The 26,072-nt window shown below is 48.0% G+C and overlaps 2 protein-coding genes and 1 long non-coding RNA gene across 11 annotated transcripts in view; 1 reads left to right on the top strand and 2 right to left on the bottom strand.

Annotated features, from left to right (window-relative positions):
* Positions 1-1,644: 1,644 nt before the first annotated feature.
* Positions 1,645-22,133, bottom strand: ZNF79 (zinc finger protein 79). Of its 8 annotated transcripts, none has more exons than XM_017949991.3 (7): positions 21,582-22,133; positions 20,429-20,524; positions 17,362-17,730; positions 12,681-12,803; positions 10,853-10,979; positions 10,070-10,165; positions 1,645-2,976 (listed from the first exon to the last, which is right to left on the bottom strand). In XM_017949991.3, the coding sequence occupies exons 6-7, from the start codon at positions 10,140-10,142 to the stop codon at positions 1,808-1,810; spliced, it is 1,242 nt and encodes a 413-aa protein (XP_017805480.2). In that variant the 5' UTR covers positions 10,143-10,165; positions 10,853-10,979; positions 12,681-12,803; positions 17,362-17,730; positions 20,429-20,524; positions 21,582-22,133; the 3' UTR covers positions 1,645-1,807. The 8 variants fall into 8 exon arrangements, with proteins under 8 accessions (XP_017805480.2, XP_031510388.1, XP_031510389.1 ...); XM_031654528.1 differs by lacking the exon at positions 12,681-12,803 and having other exon boundaries at positions 17,362-17,450; positions 17,660-17,730; positions 20,454-20,524; XM_031654529.1 differs by lacking the exon at positions 12,681-12,803 and having other exon boundaries at positions 17,362-17,450; positions 17,660-17,730; positions 20,429-20,522.
* LOC103878504 overlaps positions 22,127-26,072 on the top strand; it is an 18,051-nt gene continuing 14,105 nt past the window's right edge. For both annotated transcript variants that reach the window (XR_004178009.1, XR_004178008.1), the window contains exon 1: positions 22,127-22,222. This is a non-coding gene — a long non-coding RNA (uncharacterized LOC103878504). The remainder of the gene's footprint in view (positions 22,223-26,072) is intronic.
* Positions 24,046-26,072, bottom strand: part of SLC2A8 (solute carrier family 2 member 8) — a 25,667-nt gene continuing 23,640 nt past the window's right edge. The window contains exon 10 of the mRNA XM_021927635.2: positions 24,046-24,495. Within this exon, the coding sequence (XP_021783327.1) occupies positions 24,385-24,495 (111 nt within the window). The 3' untranslated portion in view covers positions 24,046-24,384. The remainder of the gene's footprint in view (positions 24,496-26,072) is intronic.

Here is a 26,072-nt window from a genome sequence, read left to right as displayed (position 1 = left end):
TTGGAGAACTACCTTAAGTGGAAAGGACTACCTGGACCCCCTGAGTTAGGGAGAGGATTCTATTTCGGATACAGTGGCTTTTGCCTGTAATCGCAGAACTTTGGGAGGCTGCGGCAGGAGCATTCCTTGAGGTCAGGAATTAAGACCAGCCTGGGCAACATAGCCAGACACTTTCTCCAAAAAGCTAGCTGGGTGTGGTGGCTTGTGTGCCTGGCTACTTGTGATGCTGAGGTGGTAGGGTGCAGAAGTGGAGACTTCAGCAAGCTATGGTTATACCACTGCACTCCAGCCTAGGCGAGAATGAGGGGCTGGCACAAAAGCGTTCCAGTGTCCTAGAAGGGACTGCACCAAGTCACCAAGGAAACAGTAAATAAGACAGTAAGCAGGCCAAAGGCAAAAGTCTGGATCTGTAATAGAAGGGGAGCACTACTGTTCTCCATGAGGGAGAAAGGAGAATGAGGAGCCGGGGGCAGTTTATGACTCACCTGCCTCTGAGTCCAGCATGGCTGTCACACACCTGCCCGTCCTGGGTGCTTCCTATTCTCCATGGAAAGGGATGTGCTTCCCAATTCATTAGCAGCACGCTCTACCCTCAACATGAGTAACCTCTGGGTGGGCTCTTTTTTGTTGAGATGCAGTCTTGCTCTTGCCCAGGCTGGAGTGCAGTGTTGCAATCTTGGCTCACTGCAACCTCTGCCTCCTGGGTTCAAGTGATTCTCCTGCTTCAGCCTCCTGAGTAGCTGGGATTACAGGCACGTGCCACCGCACCCCACAAGTTTTTGTATTTTTAGTGGAGATGGGGTTTCACCATGTTGGTCAGGCTGGTCTCAAACTCCTGACCTTGTGATCTGCCTGGGTGGGCTCTTTCTAACAGTAACAAGCTCTACAAAGGCTGGGCCTGGCTGTGCTTTTCTGAGTTTTGGAACATCAAGGAATGTTCCCCACCTCAAGGAGATTCTGGTATTTCATAGTTGGCTCTAGAATCCCTTTTCTCACTTGTATTTGTATTTACACCCCTTGCCCCAAATTTGATGGTTTTTCAATCATTTCTGGCCAATGCTCTGAGTTCTTTCACAACATTTCTCATTACTTCCAGGAGAAACTGCCAGCATTGCCCAAAGACTTGGCTTTGATGTAGGAGCCAAGTTCTTTTTTTTTTTTTTTTTTTTTTTTTTTTTTTGAGACGGAGTCTCGCTCTGTCGCCCAGGCTGGAGTGCAGTGGCCGGATCTCAGCTCACTGCAAGCTCCGCCTCCCGGGTTCACGCCATTCTCCTGGCTCAGGCTCCCAAGTAGCTGGGACTATAGGCGCCCGCCACCTCGCCCGGCTAGTTTTTTTTTTGTATTTTTTAGTAGAGAGGGGGTTTCACCATGTTAGCCAGGATGGTCTCGATCTCCTGACCTCGTGATCCACCTGTCTCAGCCTCCCAAAGTGCTGGGATTACAGGCTTGAGCCACCGCGCCCGGCCGGAGCCAAGTTCTTTACTCATTGATTTGGTCACTTACTCCGAATAAACTCAGGTTTCTGGAATGCTTACCAAATAAAGTGCTCTGGCCCACTGAATAAAGGCAAACCTGCAACTGAATGGAGCCCTGGATCTTTTGATGCTTGCAGAAAGGTGTTATAGAGCTGAGCGTCCACACACAGCATGTGAAATAGTGGCTATTTACTGAATTGCATGTGGCTCTGGGCTGCAGACTCTAAGTTAGATGTCTTCAGATGCTTTCGAGCCTTTAGCATTTCTCAGATCCTCACCCATCTGTCCTGAGTCGGCATGTCCAGGACTCTCCACTTCCACCATGTTCCTGGTTACTCTCCGGCGTGGAGTCTCTGATGTCTGATGAAGGCAGAGCTGCACCGGAAGGCCTTCCCACACTCGCTGCATTCATAGGGTTTCACGCCTGTGTGGATTCTCTGATGCTGACTAAGGGATGAGCTCTGGTTAAACGCTTTACCACACTCGTTACACTCATAAGGTTTTTCTCCGGTGTGGATTATGTGATGTCGAATGAGGGCTGAGCTTTCACTGAAGAATTTCCCACATTCGTTACATTTATATGGCTTCTCCCCGGTGTGGGTCTTTTGGTGGATTATGAGATTCGTACTCTGGCTGAAGGCCTTCCCACACTCGCTGCACTTGTAGGGTTTCTCCCCGGTGTGAGTCCTCTGATGGTTTGTGAGGTTTGCACTCTGGCTGAAGGCCTTCCCACATGCAGCACATCTGTAGGGCTTCTCCCCAGTGTGAATCCTCTGGTGCTGAATGAACGCTGCGCAGTAACTGAAGGCCTTCCCACACTCGCTGCACTTGTAGGGCTTCTCCCCAGTGTGAGTCCTCTGGTGGTTCGTGAGGTTTGCGCTGTGACGGAAGGCCTTCCCACAGTCGCTGCATTCGTAGGGCTTCTCTCCGGTATGAATTCTCTGATGCTGAACAAGAGCTGAGCAGTCACTGAAGGCTTTCTCACACTCGCTGCATCTGTAGGGCTTTTCTCCGGTGTGAGTTCGCTGGTGTTTGGTGAGGTTGGCGTTCTGGCTGAAGGCTCTTCCACATTCACTGCACTTGTAAGGTTTCTCTCCAGTGTGAATCCTCTGGTGCTGAATGAGAGAGGAGCTCTGGCTGAAGGCCTTCCCACACTCATTGCACTCATAGGGCTTCTCTCCAGTGTGGCTCTTCTGATGCTGAGAAAGGGAAGAACAGTAACTGAAGGCTTTGCCACATTCATTACATGCATACGGTTTCGCTCTGTGAGGTTTCGTGATTTCCGAGTTCTTGAAGCGCTTGGTGTGCGTCTCACGTTTGCGAGGTCTCGCTTCCACGGGCACTCTCTGTTGCGGAGAGAGGACTGGTCTCAGGCTGAAGCTCTTCTCAAGCTCACTGGTCCTGTGGTCTGAATCCCCAGGGGGCATCTCTACATGTGGGTCTTGGAATGATTCTTCAGAAAGGGCTTGCTCTAGTGGTGATTCAGATACAATCTTCCAGCCTGAAAAAAAAAAAAAGTGAGAAAAGCCGTTGTGTTCCCTTGGTGGAAGGAAAACCAAAGGCTGAAGGAGTCTGGCCAAGCTCTTACACACACAGGTTTGATGACTCACCTCCTTTCATAAGAGTGTAATGGAGCCTACTACCTACTGAATTCAAAGCCATCATAATGTTGTAGTGCAACGCATTACTCACGTTTGTGGTGATGCTAGTGTAAAAAAATCTACTGCACTGCCAGTCATATGAAAGTATAGCACATACAATTATGCACTGTACATAATACTTAATAAACAACTACGTTACCAGTTTACATATTTACTATACTTAATATATACTTTTAATTGAGACAGAGTCTCACTCAGGCTGGAGGGCGGTGGCATAGTCACAGCTCACTGCAGCCTCAGCCTCCTGAATAGCTGGAACTACAGGAGCACACCACCATCCCTGGGTAATTTTGATATTTTGGAGAGACAGGGTCTCCCCACATTGGCCAGGCTGGTCTCGAACTCCTGGACTCAAGTGACCCTCCCGCCTCGGCCTCCCAAAGTGCTGGGGATTAAAGGTGTGAGCCACCACACCCAGCCTATACTATGCTTTTAATAGTTATTTTACACTGTACTCCTTCCACTAAGAAAAAAAGTTATCTGTAAAACTGCCTCAGGCAGGTCCTTCAGGAGGTTTTCCAGAAGGTACTGTTATCTTAGAGATGACAGCTCCATGCTTGTTATTGCCCCTGAAGATCTTCCAGTTGGACAAGATATGGAGGTGTGTCTACACCTCCATATGCATAATTCCATCAGGTCTGGGCTCATGTGTGAGTTTCTTAGTTTTTAACAAGAGTTTAAAAATAAAAATAGTACTACACACACACACACACACACACACACACACATTTTGAGACAGGATCTCACTGTCGCCCAGGCTGGAGCACAGTGGCACGATCATGGCTCACTGCAGCCTCGACCCCCTGGGCTCAAGTGATCCTCCCACCTCAGCCTCTGAGCAGCTGGTACTACAGGCCTGTGCTACCACATCCAGCTAGTTTTTGTATTTTTTGTTGAGATAGGGTTTTGCCAAGTTGTCTGGGCTGGTCTCAAACTCCTGGGCTCAAGCGATCCTCCCACCTCAGCCTCCCAAAGAAAAATGTGTAAAGTAAACTTAGTGTAGCCTTAGTGCACAGTATTTCTAAAGTCCATGTACAGCAATGCCCTCAGCCTTCACATCCACCTACCACTCACTCACTCACTCACCCAGAGTCCTGCAAGCTCCACTCATGGTAAGTGCCCTATACAGGTGTACCATTTTTTATCTTTTATACTGTATTTTTACCATACCTTTTCTTTATTTTTTTTTTTTTGAGATGGAGTTTCGCTCTTGTTGCCCAGGCCGGAATGCAATGGTGTGATCTTGGCTCACTGCAGCCTCTGCCTCCCGAGTTCAAGCGATTCTCCTGCCACAGCCTCCCAAGCAGCTGGGATTACAGGCATGCACCACCACGCCCGGCTAATTTTGTATTTTTAGTAGAGACAGGGTTTCACCACGTTGGCCAGGCTGATCTTGAACTCCTGACCTCAGGTGATCCACTCACCTCAGCCTCCCAAAGTGCTGGGATTAGAGGCATGAGCCACCATGCCCAGCCTGATGTAGAGTTTCGCTCTTGTTGCCCAGGCTGGAGTGCAATGGTGTGATCTCAGCTCACTGCAACCCCCACCTCCTGGGTTCAAGCAATTCTCCTGCCTCAGCCTCCCAAGTAGCTGGGATTACAAGCATGCACCACCATGCCCGGCTAATTTTGCATTTTTAGTAGAGACAGGGTTTCAGTATGTTGGTCAGGCTGATCTCGAACTCCTGACCTCAGGTGATCCACCCACCTCGGCCTCCCAAAGTGCTGAGATTACAGGTGTGAGCCACCACACCTGACCTTGAATTTCTATACACAGTCTTCAACCAGACTGCCTGGGTTCAAATCTGGGTTCCACCTCTTACGTGCTCTGTGATTTTGGGCAAACTGTGTAATCTTTTAAAACCTTGGATTTATCACCTGTGAAAGCAGCTCCCTCATACAATCACTGTGAGGATTAAATGAGTTAAGACACATAGAGGACCCAGAATGGTAGCCGAGACACAGTAAGTGCTATCTACGTGGTTGTTACTCTGGACCTTCTCCTTATAAACCATCCTAAAGCATGAAGTAGGCTTCCCTCAGAACTGCAAGTGCACACCAATGCCCCCAGTCAACCAAGAGCACAGAGGCCCCCATTGCAGGCTGAGCGCGTCTCTGTGTAACTTGGGAGTCCGATCATCTATGGGTTTGACAGTTTTTAAAAGCAGACCATCTATTTGCGTTTAAAAAAAAAAAAATCAAGAGGAAGAGTGACAAGAAAAGAAGCTAAGGGAAGAAGGGGCAATTCAGAGGACCATGTGATGCTCACAAACGGCCTGTCCCTCAGCTCACCTCTCTTGAGTGCTGGCTCCAGTAGAAGACTGATGACATCTCAGGCCTGACACACCCCAAACAGAGCTACTCATCTCCCTTTTAACCCAGCACCTTTGTTAATCTTCCTACTTACCCAACTGTTCAGGCCAAAACCTAGGGTCATCCTTAATGCCTCCTCCTCTACATCTCACATCCAATCTACCAGCAAGTCCTGTTGGCTTTAACACCAAAATATGTCCTGACCCCTTTCTTACAGGCCACCATCACCTCATTCCCATGTCTGCAAAAGCCGCCTCCTAACTCACCTCCCCACTCCCATGCCTGACTCCGAATGTCCATTCTTCACACATACGCTGAATTCTTTTTCACCAGTGTCACTTGCCAAATGCTCAATTCTTTTAAAACATAAATCTCATCCCTTGCCTGCGTCAAAGCTCTTTAATGGCTTATTTTCTTAGGTGACTAAAATCCAAACGCCTTACCATGGTTCCAGTGCCCCTGCACAATCTGTCCCCCGCACACCACTCTTCCTCGTGTTTACTAAGCTCTGGCCACACGGGTTTTCTAATCCTTAAGCAAGCTCATTCCCACATCAAGGTCTCAACATAACGCTGTGGCCCAGAATGTTCCTCTCCTAGGTCTCCTCCACACAGCTGGCTCATCCCCTTCCTTCAGATCTCGGCTCCAATGTCATCTCCAAAGAGTCTTTCCTCTTCATCAGCTCTCCAACAGCTCCCTCCCCTCTATTCCCAACTCAGCCTTGTGCCCCAGTCACTAATCCCTTGTATTGTATTTATTTTCTTCACACAACTCATCACCATAAAAAGTAGATTAGTTATTGTTTGCTCAGTTTATGTTCTTCACGAAGATGTAAGCAGAGACTATGTCCTCATCCCCCGCTCAACAAAGGGGATACATTTTACCCATGGCAGCTAAAATGATGCCAGGTACATACCAAATGCTTAATGCACATTTGCTGATTGATGAATGATTCAATGAATCAGAATTAGTACAACTGGGCAGCAGGGTCTGGGAAAGTGTTAACACCCACCATAGAAGTCCCTAAAATGAGCAGCAGGGAGAATGGCACTTTCAACTCCTGGGTCTGCCACTTGGGAGGGGTAGGGTAGAATAACCCAGGGCCCAAACCCAGCTCTCAGAGGCACAGTGATGCCCAGGACATGCTGTGAGTTAGAGCAGAAGCCATGTTGAGCTCCTCTAATAGCCAGAGTGGAAACTTGCGCCCGACGACTTCTGTTCACTATCATATAGCTTACATAACTCTTCAGTAGGCAACTTTTTTCATATATGTGTTAATTGGTGAAAGAAGAAAGACTTTATCATCTACTTTTTCATATACGGAAACATGACTACATAATTCAGTGGTGTGCCTGGAATCCATGTAGTTAATGCATGGCAAGCAGGGATTTTGAGTATATGTCTTTCATACTCAATGAGGTATTATAAGATATACGTGTATATGTGTGTGTGCGTGTGTATTTCACCCACAGTTCCTGGCTCATAACTCCCATAGCCACTGCTACAGTCTTTTTTTTTTTTTTTTGAGACCGAGTCTCGCTTAGTCACCCAGGCTGGAGTGCAGTGGCACGATCTTGGCTCATGGCAGTCTCTGCCTCCCGGGTTCAAGCGATTCTTGTGCCTCAGCCTCCCAAGTAGCTCGGATTGTAGGCATGGGCCACCACACCCAGCTAATTTTTGTATTTTTAGTAGAGATGGGGTTTCCCCATGTTGGCCAGGCTGGTCTCAAACTCCTGTCCTCAGGTGATCTGCCCAACTCGGCCTCCCAAAGTGCTGGGATTACAGGTGTGAGCCGCTGCGCCCGGCCATTGCTACAGTCTTCTGTTAAAACGTCAGAGCACTTTAGGGCTCAGAAACAGACTCTCTCTCTCTCTCTGACCTCCCCCTGCCCAAGCAGGACTCTAGTCTGACTGTGGCCGTACGACCCTCATTCCAGAGAAGATCCTGCCCCATACCCCGGAGGAAGGAATGCTGCACCGAGGCCAAGAAGAATCTGCACAGGAAGGCTCTGCCGGGTGTCCCCACTAGTCTACTTGTGTTCAATCAGGCCCTTTCTGTCCAATCTCATTACAACATGCTGTCCGTGCTTCAGTCACGCCTATCCAATGAATCAAAGGCCCAGGCAGGCAGGGTTTGGAGAGCTTCCAGAGAGCGGAACACAGGGAGGCTCCCGCAGGGCGGCTGTCCAGGGAAGGCATGAAAGCTCCCTGCACCTTCTCCACACCTCGTCCCATGCATCTCTTCATCTTCATCTTTTCTAAAATAAGTGCTTCCCCAAGTTCTGTGTCCTTTCTCTAACAAATCAATGTAATCCAAAGAGGGGTCGTGGGCACCCCAATCTGAAGCCAGTGTAGTTCTGGAGGCCTGGACTTGCGACTGGTGGGAAGGGGCAGGGGGCACCTTGTGGGACTGAGCCCTCAACCCGTGGGATCTGATGCTATCTCCAGGTAGACGGTGTCTGCTACAAAATTAATTGCTTGCTTGGTGCGTGGGGGAAAACCCCACCCCTCTCTGCTCACAGAAGTCTCCTATGTTGACTCCTGCTGTGTATAGGGGCAGAGGTTGTGGTTTTCCGCTCAGGGGCACCCACACCCAGAGCTGCTTCTACTGCCCTACACTGCTGCCTCAGAGCACCTCCTCAGCGGAAATACCCCTTTCCAACTCCTGTTTCTAATGATGTGGTGATTTTAACCTTTGGGACCACTGTACTGGGGTGAACAGTGTCCCACATCATGTCCACCTCAAAGTACAGAATGTGTCCGTGCTTGGAAACAAAGTCTTTGTAGATGTAATCAAGCTAAAATGAGGCCATACTGGATTAGGGTATATTAATGCCCTAAAATGAAGGAAATCTGGACACAGGAGAATGCCACATGAAGACAGGGACAGAGATTGCAGTGATGCAGCTAAAAGTCAACGAACGCCGAAGATTGCTGGCAACCACCAGAAACTTGAAAGAGGCAAGGGATGATCCTTCCCAGAGCCTGCAGAGGGAGCCCGGCCCCGCTGACACCTCGGTTTCAGACCTCTAGCCTCCAGAACTGTGAGCGAATCAACTGCTATTGTTTTAGTCCACCCAGTTTGTGGTTATTTTTTATGAGAGCCCATAAAAACTAATACAGCAAGCTTTTCAGGGTCTTGAACCCCTCTGAGACTATCATGAACACTCTTCCCAGAAAAATGCAGTTGTTCCCCTCACCACTAAACACTGCTCTCCATTTCTGAAGCTCCACAGACGACTTCAGTCCTCTGTGTAGACTGTATAGAACACAGAGATGCCCAGGCAGGGGGGCCTTGGGAGAAGAAGGCAGCAGGGCCAGGGAGGCTCCCTGCCACAGGCAGTGTCAACAAGCATGAGTGGTGCTGGGCACGCCACAAGGGTGAGGTAACATGCAACAGGCTGCTTAGAGGATGGTAAGATGGGAAGGAGAAGAGGCAGCTCCATGGAATCATGCAAAGAATGCTCCCGGGGCTTTGTGCCGATTGCCCTATCAGCAGCAGTAACTTATAACTCAAGAAATAAAGCAACAAATAGACAGGTTGCATCTTATTTTTATTATTTTTTTTAAGACAGAGTTTCACTCTTGTTGCCCAGGCTGGAGTGCAATGGCACGATCTCGGCTCATTGTAACCTCCGCCTCCCAGGTTCAAGTGATTCTCCTGCCTCAGCCTCCTGGAGTAGCTGGCATTACCTGCATCCGCCACCATGCCCAGCTAATTTTTTTTGTATTTTTAGTTGAGACGGGGTTTCACCGTGTTGGCCAGGTTGGTCTTGAACTCCTAACCTCAGGTGATCCACCTGCCTCAGCCTCCCCGAGTGCTAGGATTACAGGCGTAAGCCACCGTGCCTGGCCCAGGCTGCATCTTTAGAAACATGTCAAATGTTGTCACCTCAAACTGGTTTAATTCATTTGTACCTTTGATGCCTTAAGTCTCAAACATCAAAAGTGACTGGATCCCCAGGGAAAAACTGCTGAGGCCCTGCCAGAGGTGGCACCAGGGCAGAGGCTGAGAGAGATGAGGGGAGAGAGCTGCTGTACATGGGTGGTAAGAGAGATGCAGTGGAAACTATGGTCTCCTTTCCTTCTGTTTTCCCTGAGTTTCTTAGTATCGGCCCTTTGGAAAATTCTGGCATGGCCACGCAGTAAGAAAGGAGGAGCAGAATGAATTAAGGGGCCAGATAGGGTGGCAGCAGGAGCTGTGACACCCAGTGGCATGCGTAAAGCTGGCACCTAGGATCCTCAGTGAGGGAGACCCCAAGCAAGGAATGTGCCAACAAAGATGACTCTTGCTTCCCAACAATAAGGAAGGATACTCTTTGGAGGCCAGGGACATCACACGTGCCCCCAAACACCTCCCAGCCCTGGGAGCCTCCTTAAGGATGAGGTGAGGAAGAGTGTGTTTTAGAGGCAGACAGAGCTTGCTTCAAATCCCAGCCTTGCCACTATCTAGCTGTGAAGCTTTGAACCAGTGAGCCAGCCTCTCTCAGCATCATTTCCTTATCTGTAGAATGGGGTGATAGCGCCTACCTCACAATTGTTATGATAATCAAATGCACTCGTGTGATTTAAAGGGGCTTTTGCTCCCAAGACTCCCATTGGCTAAGTGCTTGCTCACATACCTGGAGAGGGACTTCGCACGTCTTCGCCCTCCAGCATCCATGTGCCTTCCCTTCGTTCCAACTGGGAGTTCATGCCAGGCTGGGAAACTGGAAGTCCTATTCAACGGGAAAAACAGGCTTTAGAAATTGTAAGTAAGTATGAACAGCCACCCAGAACTCAGGGGAGAGCAAGCAGCCCAGTCGGATTGTTCATTTCATTCAGACGGCAAATACTTATTGAGCACTTACTTGGTGCCTGCACCAGGGGCTACAGCAGTACATAAAAGATATGGTGCCAAGGTCTTTTTAAACATCCTTTTAATTTGAGAGACAGGGTCTCACTGTGTTCCTCAGGCTGGTCTCAAGTGACTGTTCCGCCTTGGCCTCCCAAAATGCTGGGATTGCAGGTGAGAGCCACCTCACCCGGCCATGCCAAGGCTGTATAAAACATTTCTGGAAGGAGCTAGGAAACAGCCTCAAGGAGGGGTCAAGCCAGGGAGCTAAAGCTAAACTCACAAGTTCCCAATTTAGGAAGATGGAAACTTACTGAACATAGAGGAAATGACCTGAGGGTTACCCCATTCCTCCTGGGAAATGAGAGAATGGGGAGGTGCAGCCTTGGGGAAAGCAAAGGGAAACTGCCTATTTGCCAAGTGGGCATGCAGAGACCTTCCCCAAGAGAACAAGAGGAATAGACACCATCGCTCTGGTACATTACAGCTGTCAGAAAGCCCTACACACTGGAAAGCAAGTGCCATGGATTTTCAGAATTGAGTGAATCGAAATCTTAAACCATTTCCTTACCTAGTAGGACAAGGTTCCTGGACTTTTCTGGTATCCCCTCCTTGTACCTCTCCCTCGGAGTAGACACGAGGCACCTCCACCCTTCTTGTGCAAAAGCTACTGTCACACTGCTGAAGAATGTGGATCCCTGAAAAAACAAGCACATTTCATCTTGCCAGTGGCCTTAGGATCTAGGGTGATGGGGTGGTTAACGTTGGCGGTTTTGGGGGAGCTGGAAAAGTCTTCAAAAAGATTCAGGTCTCTGGGTAGTTGAAGAAAGTGGCCGGCCGCAGTGGCTCACACCTGGAATCCCAGCACCTTGGGAAGCCAGGAGGCGAGGCAGGTGGGTCACTTGAGGCTAGGAGTTCAAGACCAGCCTGGCCAATATGGTGAAACCCTGTCTCTAATAAAAATACAAAAATTAGTTTGGTGTGGTGGCAGGTGCCTGTTAAGTCCCAGCTTCTCAGGAGGCTGAGGCAGGAGAATTGCTTGAACCCGGGAGGCAGAGCTTGCAGTGAGCTGAGATCGTGCCACTGCACTCCAGCCTGTGTGACACAGCGAGACTCCATCTCAAAAAAAAGAGAAAGCCTTTAGTGATCACCAGCACTGCAGTGCCTAACACTAAGATAATCTGACATACACACACATACACACACTCACACACACCACTGTCTCTTGTCTTCACACATTTATAATTCTAGTAGACTTTATGTATAAATAAAGTGTGTGTGTGCATGTGAAGTAACTGGGCAAAAATTAATGGGTGTTTGGGACTTGAAGAGATAATACAGAACGCAAAATTAGAATGTGAGTTGATACAGTGAAGAGTCAGGTGCAAATTATCAGAGAAATATGAAAGATGAATTTTCAGAACATTTAACAAATATTTCTGTGAACGCAGATATCACCCAGTACAACAGGAGAGCCAAGTATGCACACAATCAAATGTAGCACGAGTCACAGAAACAGACTAGTTGCCAGGAGAACAGAAAGGCGGGGAGGAAGGACCACAGAGTGAAGGCAATTACTGAGCTGGCCTTGAAGCAGAAGGTTTCCAGATGGAGCAGGAGAAGGTTATCCAAGGCAGGAGAGGCACCATGAGCAGAAGCATGGAGGCGAGACAGTCCTCGTGTGTTTAGGAAATGGCAGGCAGTTTGGGTGGGGGGATGAAGCGTGGCAGAAAGGTTGTTGAGGTCAGAATGTAAAAAGCCTTGAATCACTTGACAAATGTGATGCTTTTATGCCTCAGGCAACAGGGAGCTGCTGGAAGGCAACTGTGTCTTGAGATGGAGGCATGGAGAGGTGGTTTTAAGAACTCCAGCAGTGTCAGTGTCAAGTTGAGAGAGGATCCTGCTTGAGGAGAGGGACTAGATGCAAAGCCAGAAATGAACTTTGTGAGAAAAGAGTTGAGAATGAATCAAAGATGTTTCCTGCTTGGAAGACCAGACAGATGACAGTGTCATCACAAAGAGAAGAAACATGGGAAGAAGGGGTCTGTTAGCAAGGGAACTAGTTTGTTTTGGGGCCCACAGAGTTTAAGGTGGCCATAGGAAATCCAGGTGCAGATGTTCTATCACAGGTGAAAACATGGATCTGGAGTTAGGAGACTCTGGGCAGGAGCTATAAGGCACGCAGGTCAGGTGAAGCTGTTCACATAACAAAGCGGCACTTACTCCATGTAATGCATCCTCTGCTAGGTACAGGGCGTGGGGGCAGGGGTAGCCAGATGGAAAGCGAAGAAACGAATCAGGAGATAACACAGTATTAACCTAACGCAGAAATCGTCTCCTGGCCAGGCCTCACAGGAACCTCAAACTCAACAAAACACAACAGAGACACCCATCTTCACCTGCTGTTCCTCGTCTGTTCCCAGCTCAGGCAATGGGGCCTTTGTTCACCTAGTTGGCCAAGCCAGGAACCTGGGTGTTATCCTCTCCTTTCGTGCAGCATCAATCCCTATTGATTCTTCCTCCTAATATCATGAGAATTCACCCATTTATTTCCACTCCCCTACCACTGCCTTGCAAACCAGCAACAGTTTCCGTATCGGAACCAGTCTCCGGGCCTCTGATTTTACCTGCTCTTCCAATCCATTCATCACACCGAGAGGTTCTTTCAGTGGAACAAAGAGGGTCACCTTTTAAAATGAAGAAATATTTATGCAGGTGGATCACCTGAGGTCAGGAGTTCGAGACCACCCTGGCCAACATGGTGAAACCCCATCTCTATTAAAAATATGAAAAACTAAAAAATATTTAAAATCTTTGTGTAACTTTAAAATAATCAAGAAAGTAACATCCATTATAAAGATATAATGTCACGAACCAAATAACAAAGAAATATATAATACGTAAAGAAAAAGCTGCAGGAAATGCAAAGAGAAATTTAGAATATTAGGATTTTGAGAGATGTTAAGGTAACTCAGTCATTGACAGCCCAAAGTAAATAAACAACAAAAAGAATAAAGACATGAAAGATGCAACAATTTAATAAGGTTGAGCTGACAGAGCCATCAAACGCTATATCCTGCAATCAGACTGCACTGGCATTTTGTGTTGACAAGAGACACAAACTCCATCCTCATAAAGCACACACCAGCCACATAGGCAGATAAAGAAATCAAAATCAAATTTTGGAATATCTAAAAAAAATAAATACACAGCCAAAAACTTTCAACATAAACAAGGAAGGAAGAAGGGGAGTTAAGGATTCAACTCAAGAAGTTAAAAAATGAATTTTTTTTTTTTTTTTTGAGACGGAGTCTTGCTCTGTTGCCCAGGCTGGAGTGCAGTGGCGTGATCTCGGCTCACTATAAGCTCTGCCCCCTGGGTTTACGCCATTCTCCTGCCTCAGCCTCCCGTGTAGCTGGGACTATAGGCGCCCGCCACCACGCCCGGCTAATTTTTTTTGTTTTTTGTATTTTTAGTAGAGATGGGGTTTCACCGTGTTAGCCAGGATGGTCTCGATCTCCTGACCTCGTGATCCGCCTGTCTCGGCCTCCCAAAGTGCTGGGATTACAGGCGTGAGCCACTGCGCCTGGCCAAAAAATGAATTTTAAAATAAACCTGAGGAAAGCAGAAGCAAAAGATTAATAAAGAAAAAATATATTAATAAAGAGCAGAACTGACAAGGAAATCCAAGAGCAAATTTTAAAAACGAAAATAAAGAGCTAATTACCTAGTCAAGAAAAAAGGACAGTTCCTACTCTCATAGGACTATGTGAAAGAAACATGTGTTAGAGAGCAGGGCACTGGCACAAAAACAGACACACGGACCCAGAAAGGAGAACCCGGAAATAAAGCCGCACACCTCTAACCACCTGATCTTCAACAAAGTCGACAGAAACAAGCAATGGGAAAAAGACTCCCTACTCAATCAGTGGTGCTGGGATAGCTGGCTAGCCATATGTAGGAGAGTGAAACTGGGCCCCTACCTTTCACCATCTACAAAAATTAACTCAAGATGGATTAAAGATTTAAATGTAAAACCTTCAACTGTAAAAACCATACAAGAAAACCAAGGAAATACCCTTCTCGACCTTGGCTCTGGCAAAGAATTCTTGGCTTAAGTCTTCAAAAGCAATTGCAACAAAAACGAAAACTGACAAGTGAGACCTTACTAAAGAGCTTCTATACAGCAAAAGAAAACTATCAGGGCCAGGCGCGGTGGCTCACACTTGTAATCTTAGCACTTTGGAAGGCCAAGGCAGGACGATCACCTGAGGTTAAGAGTTTGAGACCAGCCTAGCCAAAAAGGTAAAACCCAGTCTCTACTAAAAATACAAAAATTAGCTGGGTCTGGTGGTAATCCCAGCTACTCAGGAGGCTGAGGCATGAGGATCGCTTGAGCCTGGGGGGTGGAAGTTGCAGTGAGCTTAGATTGTGCCACTGTACTCCAGACTGGGTGACAAAGTGAGATTCTGTCTCTACAAAAAAAAAAAAAAAACAACTATCAACAGAATCAACACACAACTGAAAGAATGGGAAAAGATATTAAAAAATTTGCATCTGACAAAGGTCTAATCTCCAGAATCTATAGAACTTAAAAGCAACAAGCAAAAAACAACCACGTTAAAAAGCAGGAAAAGACATGAGCAGACACACTTAAAAGACATACAAGTGGCCAACAAACAGATGAAAAAATGCTCATCATCACTAACCACCAGAGAAATGTAAATTAAAACCATGACGAGATATTCTGTCACACCAGAAATAATGGCTAATATGAAAAAGTAAAAATTAACAGATGCCGGTGAGGCTGCAGAGAAAAGGGAAAGGTTGTAACTGCTGATGGGAAAGTTAACTAAATTAGTTCAGTCACTCCGGAAAAACAGTTTGGATAGTTCTCAAAAAACTTAAAACAGAGCTACCATTCGACCCGGCAATCCCATTACTGTGTAAATACTCAAAGGAAGTCATTCTACCGAAAGATGCATGCACGCGCATGTGCCTCATCGTGCTGTTCACAACAGCCAAGACATGGAGTCAACCCAGGTGCCCACCAATGCTGGTCGAGATAAAGAAAATTCCACATGTGGGCCGGGCGCGGTGGCTCAAGCCTGTAATCCCAGCACTTTGGGAGCCCGAGACGGGCGGATCATGAGGTCAGGAGATCGAGACCATCCTGGCTAATACGGTGAAACCCCGTCTCTACTAAAAAATACAAAAAACTAGCCGGGCGAAGTGGCGGGTGCCTGTAGTCCCAGCTACTCGGGAGGCTGAGGCAGGAGAATGGCGTGAACCCGAGAGGAGGAGCTTGCAGTGAGCTGAGATCCGGCCACTGCACTCCAGCCTGGGTGACAGAGCAAGACTCCGTCTCAAAAAAAAAAAAAAGAAAATTCCACATGTGGAATAGGAAATACATGTGGAATACGATGCAGCCATAAAAAATGAAGTCATGTCCTTTGCAGTGACATGGACGCATCCGGAGTCCATTACCTTAAGTGAATTAATGCAGGAAGAGAAAACCAAATACTGCATGTTATCATTGATAAGTGGGGAAGCTAAACACCAAGTATATATGGACACAAAGATGGGAACAAAAACCACTGGGGACTACTAGAGGGAGGAGAGAGAAAAGGGGGCATCAGCTAAAAAACTACCTATGGGGTACTATGCTCCCTACCTGAGTGATGGTATCATCTGTACCCCAAACCCTGGCATCACAGAATACAACCATTTAACAAGCCTGCACACATACCCCTGAATCTAAACTAGTAAGGTGAAATTATTTAAGAAAAAAAAAAAAGAATGTATTAGAAATGATTTGGTAAAACATGCAGTGAAATGGGAGAACGTTCATCGAATTCTGCTAAGTGAGATAGAAACATGACAGAGCAGAATAAACCCACTTTGAGAATATGAGCTGGGCACTGTGGCTCAAGCCTATAGTTCCAGCACTTTGGGAGGCTGAGGTGGGTGGATCACTTGAGGTCAGGAGTTCCAGGTCAGCCTAGTCAACATGGTGAAACCCTATCTCTAGACTAAAAATACAAAAATTAGCCAGGTGTGGTAGGGCGCACCTGTAATCCCAGCTACTTGGGAGGCCGAGGCAGGAGAATCGCTTGAACCTGGGAGGTGGAGGTTTCAGTGAGCCAAGATTGTGTCACTGTACTCCAGCCTGGGCGACAGAGCAAGACTCCAAAAAAAAAAAAAAAAAGAAAGAAAAAAGAGAATATGATGGAAAGGACACAAATCAAAATGTTAGATGCCATCTTTTTGTGGGATTAAGAGTGATTTTTAACTTTTTGTGTTTTCTCTGTTTTCCAGGTTTTCTGTGGTGAACATGAATTACTTTGTTCATTGCAGAAAACTTGTAAAAAACAAAACAAAACAAAACCAACAAGCGGGTGATCGGGTGGGATGGCCCACACCTGTAATCCTAGCACTTTGGGAGGCCAAGGCTGGAGGATGGCTTGAGTCCAGGAGTTCAAGACCAGACTGGGCAACATGGCAAAACCCTGACTCTACAAAACTTAAAAAAAAATTAGTTGGGCATGGTGGCACGAGCCTGTGGTCCCAGCTACTTGGGAGGCTGAGGTGGGAGGATCACTTGAGCTCAGGAGGTTGAGGCTGCAGTGAGTCATGATTGCACCACTGCACTGCACCCTAGGTGACAGACTGAGGCCCTGTCTCAAAAAAAAAAATAAAACAGGCCAGGCGCGGTGGCTCACACCTGTAATCCCAGCACTTTGGTAGGCCGAGGCGGGCAGATCACTTGAGGTCAGGAGCCTGGCCAACATGGTGAAACCCCATCTCTACTAAAAATACAAAAAAATTAGCTGGGTGTGGTGGTGCGTGCCTATAATCCCAGCTAACCGCGAGCTGAGGCAAGAGAATTGCTTGAACCCAGGAGGTGGAGGATACAGTGAGCCAAGATCATGCCGCTGCACTCCAGCCTGGAGTGAGACTCAGTCTCAAAAAATAAAGAAAGAAAGAAAACAAACAAATGACAACGAAAAACAAGCCAACCCTACCATTAATATTAGGGGGGAAGAAAAGGATGCCTCCCAAAGTTAATTTCCTACTTACCCGGGGCCCAGCTGTGAGGAGACCAGCAGCCATTCCTTCCTCTCCTGTGTTTTCCTCTTGGGGAAGGGCAGGGTCTGGGGAAGGCAGTACTAAAGAAAGAGAAGAAAACGAATAACGTTAAAAGCAGTTTAGGAAGTCACCAATTGTCACTGTGAAAAGGGGACATAGCAGGTACCTACAGGGCACCTACAGGGCACATGGGCTGAATCTGCAGACCTGCAGTGTGATGTAAATTTCTCCATTCCCTCCTACCTCAGAAATTCCATCAACTCAGGCATTAGAGTGTTAACAGACTCACAAGTATCCATGATCCGCCACTCAGCAGCAGTGTGAAAATCACGTAACCTCTCTAAGTCTCATTTTTCTCATCTGCAAAATGGGGATGATAATACCTAATAAGGTTGCTGTGGAGATTAAAGGACCATACAGATAAAGCACTTGGCAAATGCCCAGCATTTAAGTATACAGCTTAAAGAGATTATCTATTACTTAGTTCTTTGAAGAAAGTGGCTCTGCAAATTTAAGGCATTTGCTTAAATGAAGAGGTCTGGGCAGAGAGTCTCACGTCACACCATATATAAAAATTAACTCGAAAAGAGATCAGAGACCTAAAGTTAAGTAGTAAAACTCTTGGCCAGGCGCGGTGGCTCACGCCTGTAATCCCAGCACTTTGGGAGGCTGATGTGGGCGGACTGCTTGAGCCCAGGAGTTCGAGACCAGCCTGGGAAACCTGGCGAGACCCCATCTCTGTTAAAAATACAAAAATTCCATCCTGGCTAACCTGGTGAAACCCCGTCTCTACTAAAAAATACAAAACTAGCCGGGCGAGGTGGCGGGCCGTAGTCCCAGCTACACTCGGGAGGCTGAGTCAGGAGAATGGCGGAACCCGAGGCTGGAGCTTGCAGTGAGCTGAGATCCGCCACTGCACTCCAGCCTGGGCGACAGAGCGAGACTCCGCCTCAAAAAAAAAAAAAAAAAAATACAAAAATTAGCCAGGCGTGGTAGTGCATGCCTATAGCCCTAGCTACTTGGGGGCCTGAGGTGAGAGGATCGCTTGAGCCAGGGAGGTCGAGGCTGTAGCAAGCTGTGATCATACCACCGCACTCCAGCCTGGTTGACAGAGACACTATTTTAAAAAAAAAAAAAAAAAAAAAAGGGTAGAACTCTTGGAAGAAAACCATACATCTTTGAGAGTTTGGATTAGGCAATGAGTTTTACATATGACACCAAAAGCACAAGCAGCAAAAGAAAAAATAGGTAAGTTGGATTTCTTCAAAATTAAAAACTTTGTGCTCCAACAGGCCCTGTCAAGAAAGTGAAGAGGCTGGAGCCCAAGAGTTCGAGATCAGCCTGGGCAACATGGTGAAACCCCGTCTCTACTAAAAATACAAAAATTAGCCATGGTAGTGCACGCCTGTAGGCCCAGCTACCTGGGGGGCTGAGGTGGAAAGACGGCTTGAGCCCAGGAGGCAGAGGTTGCAGTGACCCGAGATCACACCATTACGCTCCAGCCTGGACAACAAAGCAAGACTCTCCCTCAAAAAAAGAAAAAAAAAAAAATTTAGTTACTGACTAGGTACAGTGGCTCACACTTCTAATCCCAGCACTTTGGGAGGCCGAAATGCTGGCTTAGCACACCACTTTCTGTGTGTGGTTTTTTTTTTTTTTGAGACGGAGTTTCCCTCTTGTTGCCCAGGCTGGAGTGCAATGGCACAATCTCGGCTCACTGCAACCTCCAACTCCCGAGTTCAAGCGATTCTCCTACCTCAGCCTCCCGAGTAGCTGGGATTACAGGCACGCACCACCACGCCCGGCTAATTTTTTTTTTTTTTTTAAGTAGATGGGGTTTCACCACGTTGGCCAGGCTGGTCTTGAACTCCTGACCTTAAGTGATCTGCTTGCCTAGGCCTCCCAAAGTGCTAGGATTACAGGTGTGAGCCACTGCGTCTGGCCCTACTAAATTCTTAAATGGGCAAAAGATCTGAATAGCTATTTCTCCAAGCAAGAGATACAAATAGCCACTCCACACATGAAACTGAACATCATTCATCATTGGGGAAAAGCAAATGAAAACCACAATGAGAGAACATATCACACCTACTAACATGACTATAATAAACAAGATGGAGAATAACAAGTGTTGATGAGGATGTGAGGAAACTGGAAACCTCATACACTGCTGAGAATAGAAAATGATGCCGCCACAGTGGAAAAAGTTCAGCAGTTCCTATGAAAGTTAAACAGGGTTGTATGACACAGTAATTCTACTTCTAGGTATATGCCCAAGAGAAATAAAACATACACACACAAAACTTCACTGAAGAATGGATACACAAAATGTGATCTCTCCGTACAATGGAGTATTATTCTACCATAAAAAGGGATGAAGTACTGACACATGGTATAACCTGGATGAACCTTGAAAATGATGTGCTAAGCGAGACACAAAAGGTCACATATTGGCAGGGCGCAGTGGCTCATGCCTGTAATCCCAGCACTTTGGAAGGCCGAGGCAGATGGATCGCCTGAGGTCAGGAGTTCAAGACCAGACTGGCCAACATAGTGAAATCCTGTCTCTACTAAAAATATAAAAAATTAGCTGGGTGTGGTGGCAGGTGCCTGTAATCCAACTACTCTGGAGGCTGAGGCAGGAGAATCACTTGAACCCGGCAGGCGGAGGCTGCAGTGAGCCGAGACTGCACCATTGCACTCCAGCCTGGGCCACAAGAGCAAAACTCCGTCTCAAAAAACAAAACAAAACAAAACAAAAAAGTCACATGAGTCCACTTATTTTAAATGTCCTAGGCAAATCCATAGTGACAGAAAGTAGATTAGTGGTTGCCAGGAACTTGTGGAGAAATGAGGGACTGGGGAGTGACTGCTAAAGGCTACAGGGTTTCTTCTTTAGTTAACAAAAATGTTCTGGAATTAAATAGTGATGGCTGCAAGACTGTGAAAATACTAAAAATCACCAAATTGTTCACTTTAAAAGGATGAATATTACGGTATGTGAATGATATCTGAATAAAACAAATAAATAGATCTGGATTCCGATCTTAGGACAGACCTTTTGTTACTGAGAGTTATCTAACCTGGCAGCACTTCCTTTCCTTTTCTGTAGTATGGGGAAGATGATGACCATTTGCTCTGCTTTCCCACGTCTCTAGGGAAGATAAAACAAAATGCTGGATGTGAAATCGCACTCTCTACTCCTCAAGTGCAAGACCAAATATAAGGACCTCTTGGCCAGGAGCAGAGGCTCACGCCTGTAATCCCAGCACTTTGGGAGGCCGAAGCCAGTAGATCACTTGAGGTCGGGAGTTTGAGACCAGCTTGGCCAACATGGTGAAACCCCATCTCTACTAAAAATACAAAAATTAGCTGGACGTGGTGTCGGGCACCTGGAGTCCCATCTACTCAGGAGGCTGAGGCAGGAGAATCGCTTGAACCTGGGAGGGGGAGGTTGCAGTCAGCCGAGATTGCGCCACTGCACTCCAGCCTCAGCGACAGAGCGAGACTCCGTCTCAAAAACAAAACAAAACAAATCAAAAACAAATATAAGGACCGCTTGATCTTGGAGACAGCACCAAATTCTGGATGTAAAATTGCACTTGTAGAGTAACAGACCAAATACAGTTGATCTAGGGGGTGAACAGCACAGGTGTTGGTGGTTAAGACTTAAAAGAGGTTGCCTGCTTACACATTTGTTCTGTACCACATTCAGGGTGCTTTCAAAAGTGTTATTTCGTTTGAGGATTACAATTCTCAGAGGTAAACAAAGTAGTTAATGTTATTTTGTCCCTTCTTCCATGGAGAAATACAGGTTAAGAGACCTGGCTGGTACCTCACAGCTTTCACAAGAACCTGTGCCTTCTAACTGCAAATGCCCCCGTCCTCCACAACTTCACAATCCTACTGGGCTGGCCTGTCCTCAAACTTTCCAAGCCAGGCATCCCTGGCTGCTTCGAGAAGGGCTAGAAGAAGAAAAGCGACAAAGGAGTCCTCAGGAACCCACTTCTCCCTACTCTCCACTGTCATTGGTCCATCAGGCAGACTGGGGTACGTGGTACAATACTCAGAAATCACGCAGGTATGAGGTCCTCAAACTTTTTTGACCCCCGAATTCTTTACTCAAAAAAGGATTGTAGGGGCACATGTTCTCAGGATCTCCTGGGGCTGTGTCACGGGCAAAGAAAGAAAAAAGGATTGTCTCCAACTACCTGTAGGAGAGAGAAAAAGAGTTCTGATCCGGCTCACACAGCGGCAGTCGTGGGCAAACGAAGCAGCAGCCGATCTCTTGACGATCGCTCCCTCTACCACTCCTCACCTCCTTCCTCCAGCATTTGAGTTCCACCTCGCGCCACAGCCTCCCAGCAGTTCTCTGGGCGTCAGGGTCTATGTATAGCAGCCCCCACCCCGTTCTGCAGGGCTGCTCCGACGGCTCCCAGGCGGGACTCTTCCTCTCCAGCCACTCCCCGTAGAGGCACGGTTTGATCCTGCGGTGCTGGGTCGCGGGAGATAGGACTGGGCCTGCCCAGCTGGGTGTTCCACTCCGTCTCCCGAGTCACAGCCACTCTTTGGCTCGGCCTCAAGCAGAACCTGGTGAAAAAGCCGCTGCCGGCTTTCCGAAAACGACTGGCAACTGGCAACTAGCAACAATCGACCGGCAACCGCTAGAGCTCAAGAACCACTGTGCAGGTACTGCCCAACACCAGGTCCCGGCTACGGCGCCAGAGGGACGCGCCTGAGTGGCGTCACTTCCGGTCATGCGCACACGCCCAGCGGCGGCCTCGCCGGATTCCATTTCCCAGAAGTCGTCGCGGGGCTCTGTTTCTGGCCAGTCTTTCATTCCTGCCGCCAGGTTAGTGATACACACGCGCTCAGGGATTGTACTTCCCAGAGACACTTCCGCCTGTGCTTGCTCCCAGAATATATTATCCGTCGTGCTTTTTTGTTGCATACGTCTTTAAAGTCCAGTAGAATCCAACGGTACCGAGCTTTGGAGACAGGAAGCGACTTAGCTGCGAGGGATGCTGGGAACGCTGGGTTTACGCAGGCGCCTATCTTCGCTGGCGCTAGGCACCAGGTTTCCCTTCCGCGGTTCGCTGCGCGCGGTACGCCTGTCCCTGCTTGGCGTTCCATTCAGGGCAGTCCCCAGCCACCCTCAGGGTCCTCTTGAGCCGTACTAAAAGTTTGGGAAGACTAAAGGAAACGAGATGCCCCTCAGTCTGAACAGGACAGCCGTGGGTGGGTGGCCTGGGGCCCTCGAAGTATGAAAACCTGTGGGCCGGAGGGAACCGCTTCAGTCATTTCAGGGGCAGTGTTTGATCAGCCCTTTTGCGGGAGGAGGTTCCTGAATACTGTGTCCCTTAAGGGCTTCCCTGCTGTAGGTTGGGGATGTTTCAATGGGCTTTCCCTCGAGCCCATTGGAAATCACTTCTCAAGCAATTTTCCGATGATCAACTCCTTTTTATAGGCATTTTGTCCTTAAGGGGAGGGGACTGGGTTACCCAGGAAAGAAGTGAGTATGGGAATTCTAAGGCCCTTTTTCATTTTGTGGTTGTCTCTGTCCCTTTCAATCACAGCTGGTGGCATTTTTGCCAGTGTAAGTTTCTTAATTTTGTGGGTCTTCCTATGAATCTTACTGGGATTCGCTCCATCGGACAAGCCACAGTCACAAATGTCTTTGAGCTAGCCCTTCTCTACCTTGGGCAGCTGTAGTTTGGGGCTTACAGTTTTGTAAGAAGTCTGAAGTGGGTCTTGTCATGCACGTCCGTGTGAAGAGACCACCAGACAGGCTTTGTGTGAGCAATAAAGCTTTTTAATCACCTGGGTGCAGGCGGGCTGAGTCCCAAAAGAGAGTGAGATAGGGGTGAGGCCGTTTTACAGGAATTGGGTAGGTAGTGGAAAATTACAGTCAAAGGGGATTGTTCTCTGGCAGGCAGGGATGGGGGTTCGCAAGGTGCTCAGTGGGGAAGTTTTTGACCCAGGGTGAGCCAGGAAAAGGAATTTCACAAGGTAATGTCATCAGTTAAGGCAGGAACAGGCCATTTTCACTTCTTTTGTGGTGGAATGTCATCAGGTACGGCAGGAACCGGCCATCTGAATGTGTACGTGCAGGTCACAGGGGATATGATGGCTTAGCTTTGGCTCAGAGGCCTGACAGGTCTCACTGGGCTAAAATCAAGGTGTCGACAGTGCTGCATTCCTTCTGGAGGTTCCAGGGGAGAATCTTTTCTTGTCTTTTCCAACTTCCAGAGGCTGCCTGCATCCTTGACTCGCAGCCTCTTCTTCCAACTTCAAAGTAGCAACCTCAGCCAGAGTCAGTCCATTGCTGCCCTCTGTATGGTTCTCTCTCCTCTGCCCTCTTCCACTTTTAAGGACCCTCACGGTTAACACGGGGTTCACCCAGCTAATTGAGGAGAATCTTTTTTTTTTTTTTTTTTGAGACGGAGTCTCGCTCTGTTGCCCAGGCTGGAGTGCAGTGGCCGGATCTCAGCTCACTGCAAGCTCCGCCTCCCGGGGTTACGCCATTCTCCTGCCTCAGCCTCCCGAGTAGCTGGGACTACAGGCGCCCACCACCTCGCCCGGCTGGTTTTTTTGTATTTTTTAGTAGAGACGGGGTTTCACTGTGTTAGCCAGGATGGTCTCGATCTCCTGACCTCGTGATCCACCCGTCTCGGCCTCCCAAAGTGCTGGGATTACAGGCTTGAGCCACCGCGCCCGGCCTTGAGGAGAATCTTTAAGGCCAGCTGATTAGCAACCTTAATTATATTTGCAATTTTATTCCCTTTTGTCATGTAAGCTAACATATTCAGAAGTTCCGGGGATTAGGACATGGATATCTTTGGGGGGTGGTATTCTGCGGACCACAGCGGGATTAGAAAACCAGATGGAAGTGAATGGATACCAGGAATCTAGGATCCAGCTGGCTGTGAGGCTGGCAGATGTATCTCAGACCTGTCAACTCTCAGGAAAGCTGCATTCAGAGTGCTTTTTGGATCACTGGGGGGATACCTGGCCTCACTCTAGACTCACGACCTTGGTGGTTTCAGGATTGAATCCGTGATCAGGAAATGTTCCCAGTGTTGCTGATGTACTCCTCCCGTGCCTGAGAGTCCTGGATCCCGTCTCCTGAGGAGAGGAATTGGGCTCAAGTGACTAGAGAGAAGTTTCTTGTCAGAGAAATCTTGTTACCTTGAGGAGAGGAAGCATAACTAGACTGGGATGGATAGGACACTTAGGGAAGGGGAAGCGTTTCATATCCCTGGACCAGGAGGCCAGAATGAGGCAAACTTGCCCCTCTGTCTGGCCTCCTGTGTTGAGGAGGCCTGAGGTGGCAGAAGGAAGATGAGAGAAGAGCGCCCAAGGAAGCTCTGGCCAGCCTCAGGCTGTCTCCTTCCCACCCCGCCAATATAGCACATGTGGAGATAAGGGAGCACCCAGAGCAAGTGCCACCTCTCCCCTCCCAACAGCAGCCAAAAGGGTCATGGCCCTGGCTGCCTTAGCTTGGCCGTTGTATGTCCTGAAGCACAGACACACTGCTTAAAAAGATTCTCCTGGTCATGGTGGCTCACACCTGTAATCGCAGCACTTTGAGAGGCCGAGGTGGGCAGATCACAAGGTCAGGACTTCGAGACCAGCCTGACCAACATGGTGAAGCCCCGCCTCTACTAAAAATACAAAAATTAGCTGGGCGTGGTGGCACGCACCTGTAATCCCAGCTACTCAGGGAACTGGAGCAGGAGAATCGCTTGAACCTGGAGGCAGACGTTGCAGTGAGCCAAGATTATTGCACCACTGCGCTCCAGCCTGGGCAACAAAGCAAGACTCCATCTCAAAAAAAAAAAAAATGTGATTCTCCTTTGTCTTGCCCCTCAGCTGTCATAAGCAATCAGTGTCCTGTCCCCTTAATAATGTGGTGGTTCTCAGAGTGGAATCCCCAGGCCAGCAGCAGCAGCATCCCCCTTAAAAGAGAAAAGCAAATTCTGGGGTCCCCCTCCACACCTATAAAACAAATTCTGAGGTCAGGGCTTAGCAGCCTCTGTTTTGACAATCCTTCTAGTTGATAGGCTGTAAAGTTTGAGAATCGCTGACTCAGAGGAAATGGCTCTGTGGAGAAAATGAGCTAAGGCCGGGCGCAGTGGCTCACGCCTGTAATTCCAGCACTTTGGAAGGCTGAGGCAGGTGGATCACCTGAGGTCAGGAGTTTGAGACCAGCCTGGCCAACATGGTGAAAACCCATCTCTACTAAAAATTTAAAAAAATAGCTGGGCGTGGTGGCACACACCTGTAATCCCAGCTACTCAGGAGGCTGAGGCGGGACAGTCACTTGAACCCGGGAGGCAGAGGTTGCAGTGAGTTGAGAGCTCACTGGGAGACAGAGTGAGACTGTCTCAAGAAAAAAAAAAAAAAAAAAAAGAAAGAAAGAAAATAAATGAGCCATAGGAAAGGCCACAAGACAGCTACTTCCTTCCACAAGCACATGCTGGAGCTCCCTGCCTCTCCTTTTGCTCAGAGCCACACTGCCTCTTAATGGCTTCAGGAGGTCACACCAGCCTCCGTCCTGCCACACCACCTTTGCACTTGCGGGGCTGTGACCAGCAGCACTCAGCAAGGCTGGCTGCTTCTCATGCATGATGTCTGAGCATATGTCTCAGGAGGGGCCCTCACTTAGTACCCTGTACAGTGACAGCCCTTGCCGCTCCCAT

Source organism: Papio anubis, chromosome 13 (assembly GCF_008728515.1).
Source record: "Papio anubis isolate 15944 chromosome 13, Panubis1.0, whole genome shotgun sequence".
NCBI lineage: Eukaryota > Metazoa > Chordata > Mammalia > Primates > Cercopithecidae > Papio > Papio anubis.
This window is presented reverse-complemented; position numbering and strand designations above follow the sequence as displayed.

Bases quoted from the DNA above. Each gene is read 5' to 3' on its own strand.
- ZNF79 (XM_003911925.3), bottom strand. The intron at 10,166-10,852 runs GTAAGGAAATGG...CCCGTTGAATAG, and splicing joins CAGGAACCTTGTCCTACTAG to GACTTCCAGTTTCCCAGCCT. The intron at 2,977-10,069 runs GTATGTGAGCAA...TTTTTTTTTCAG, and splicing joins CGTGCGAAGTCCCTCTCCAG to GCTGGAAGATTGTATCTGAA.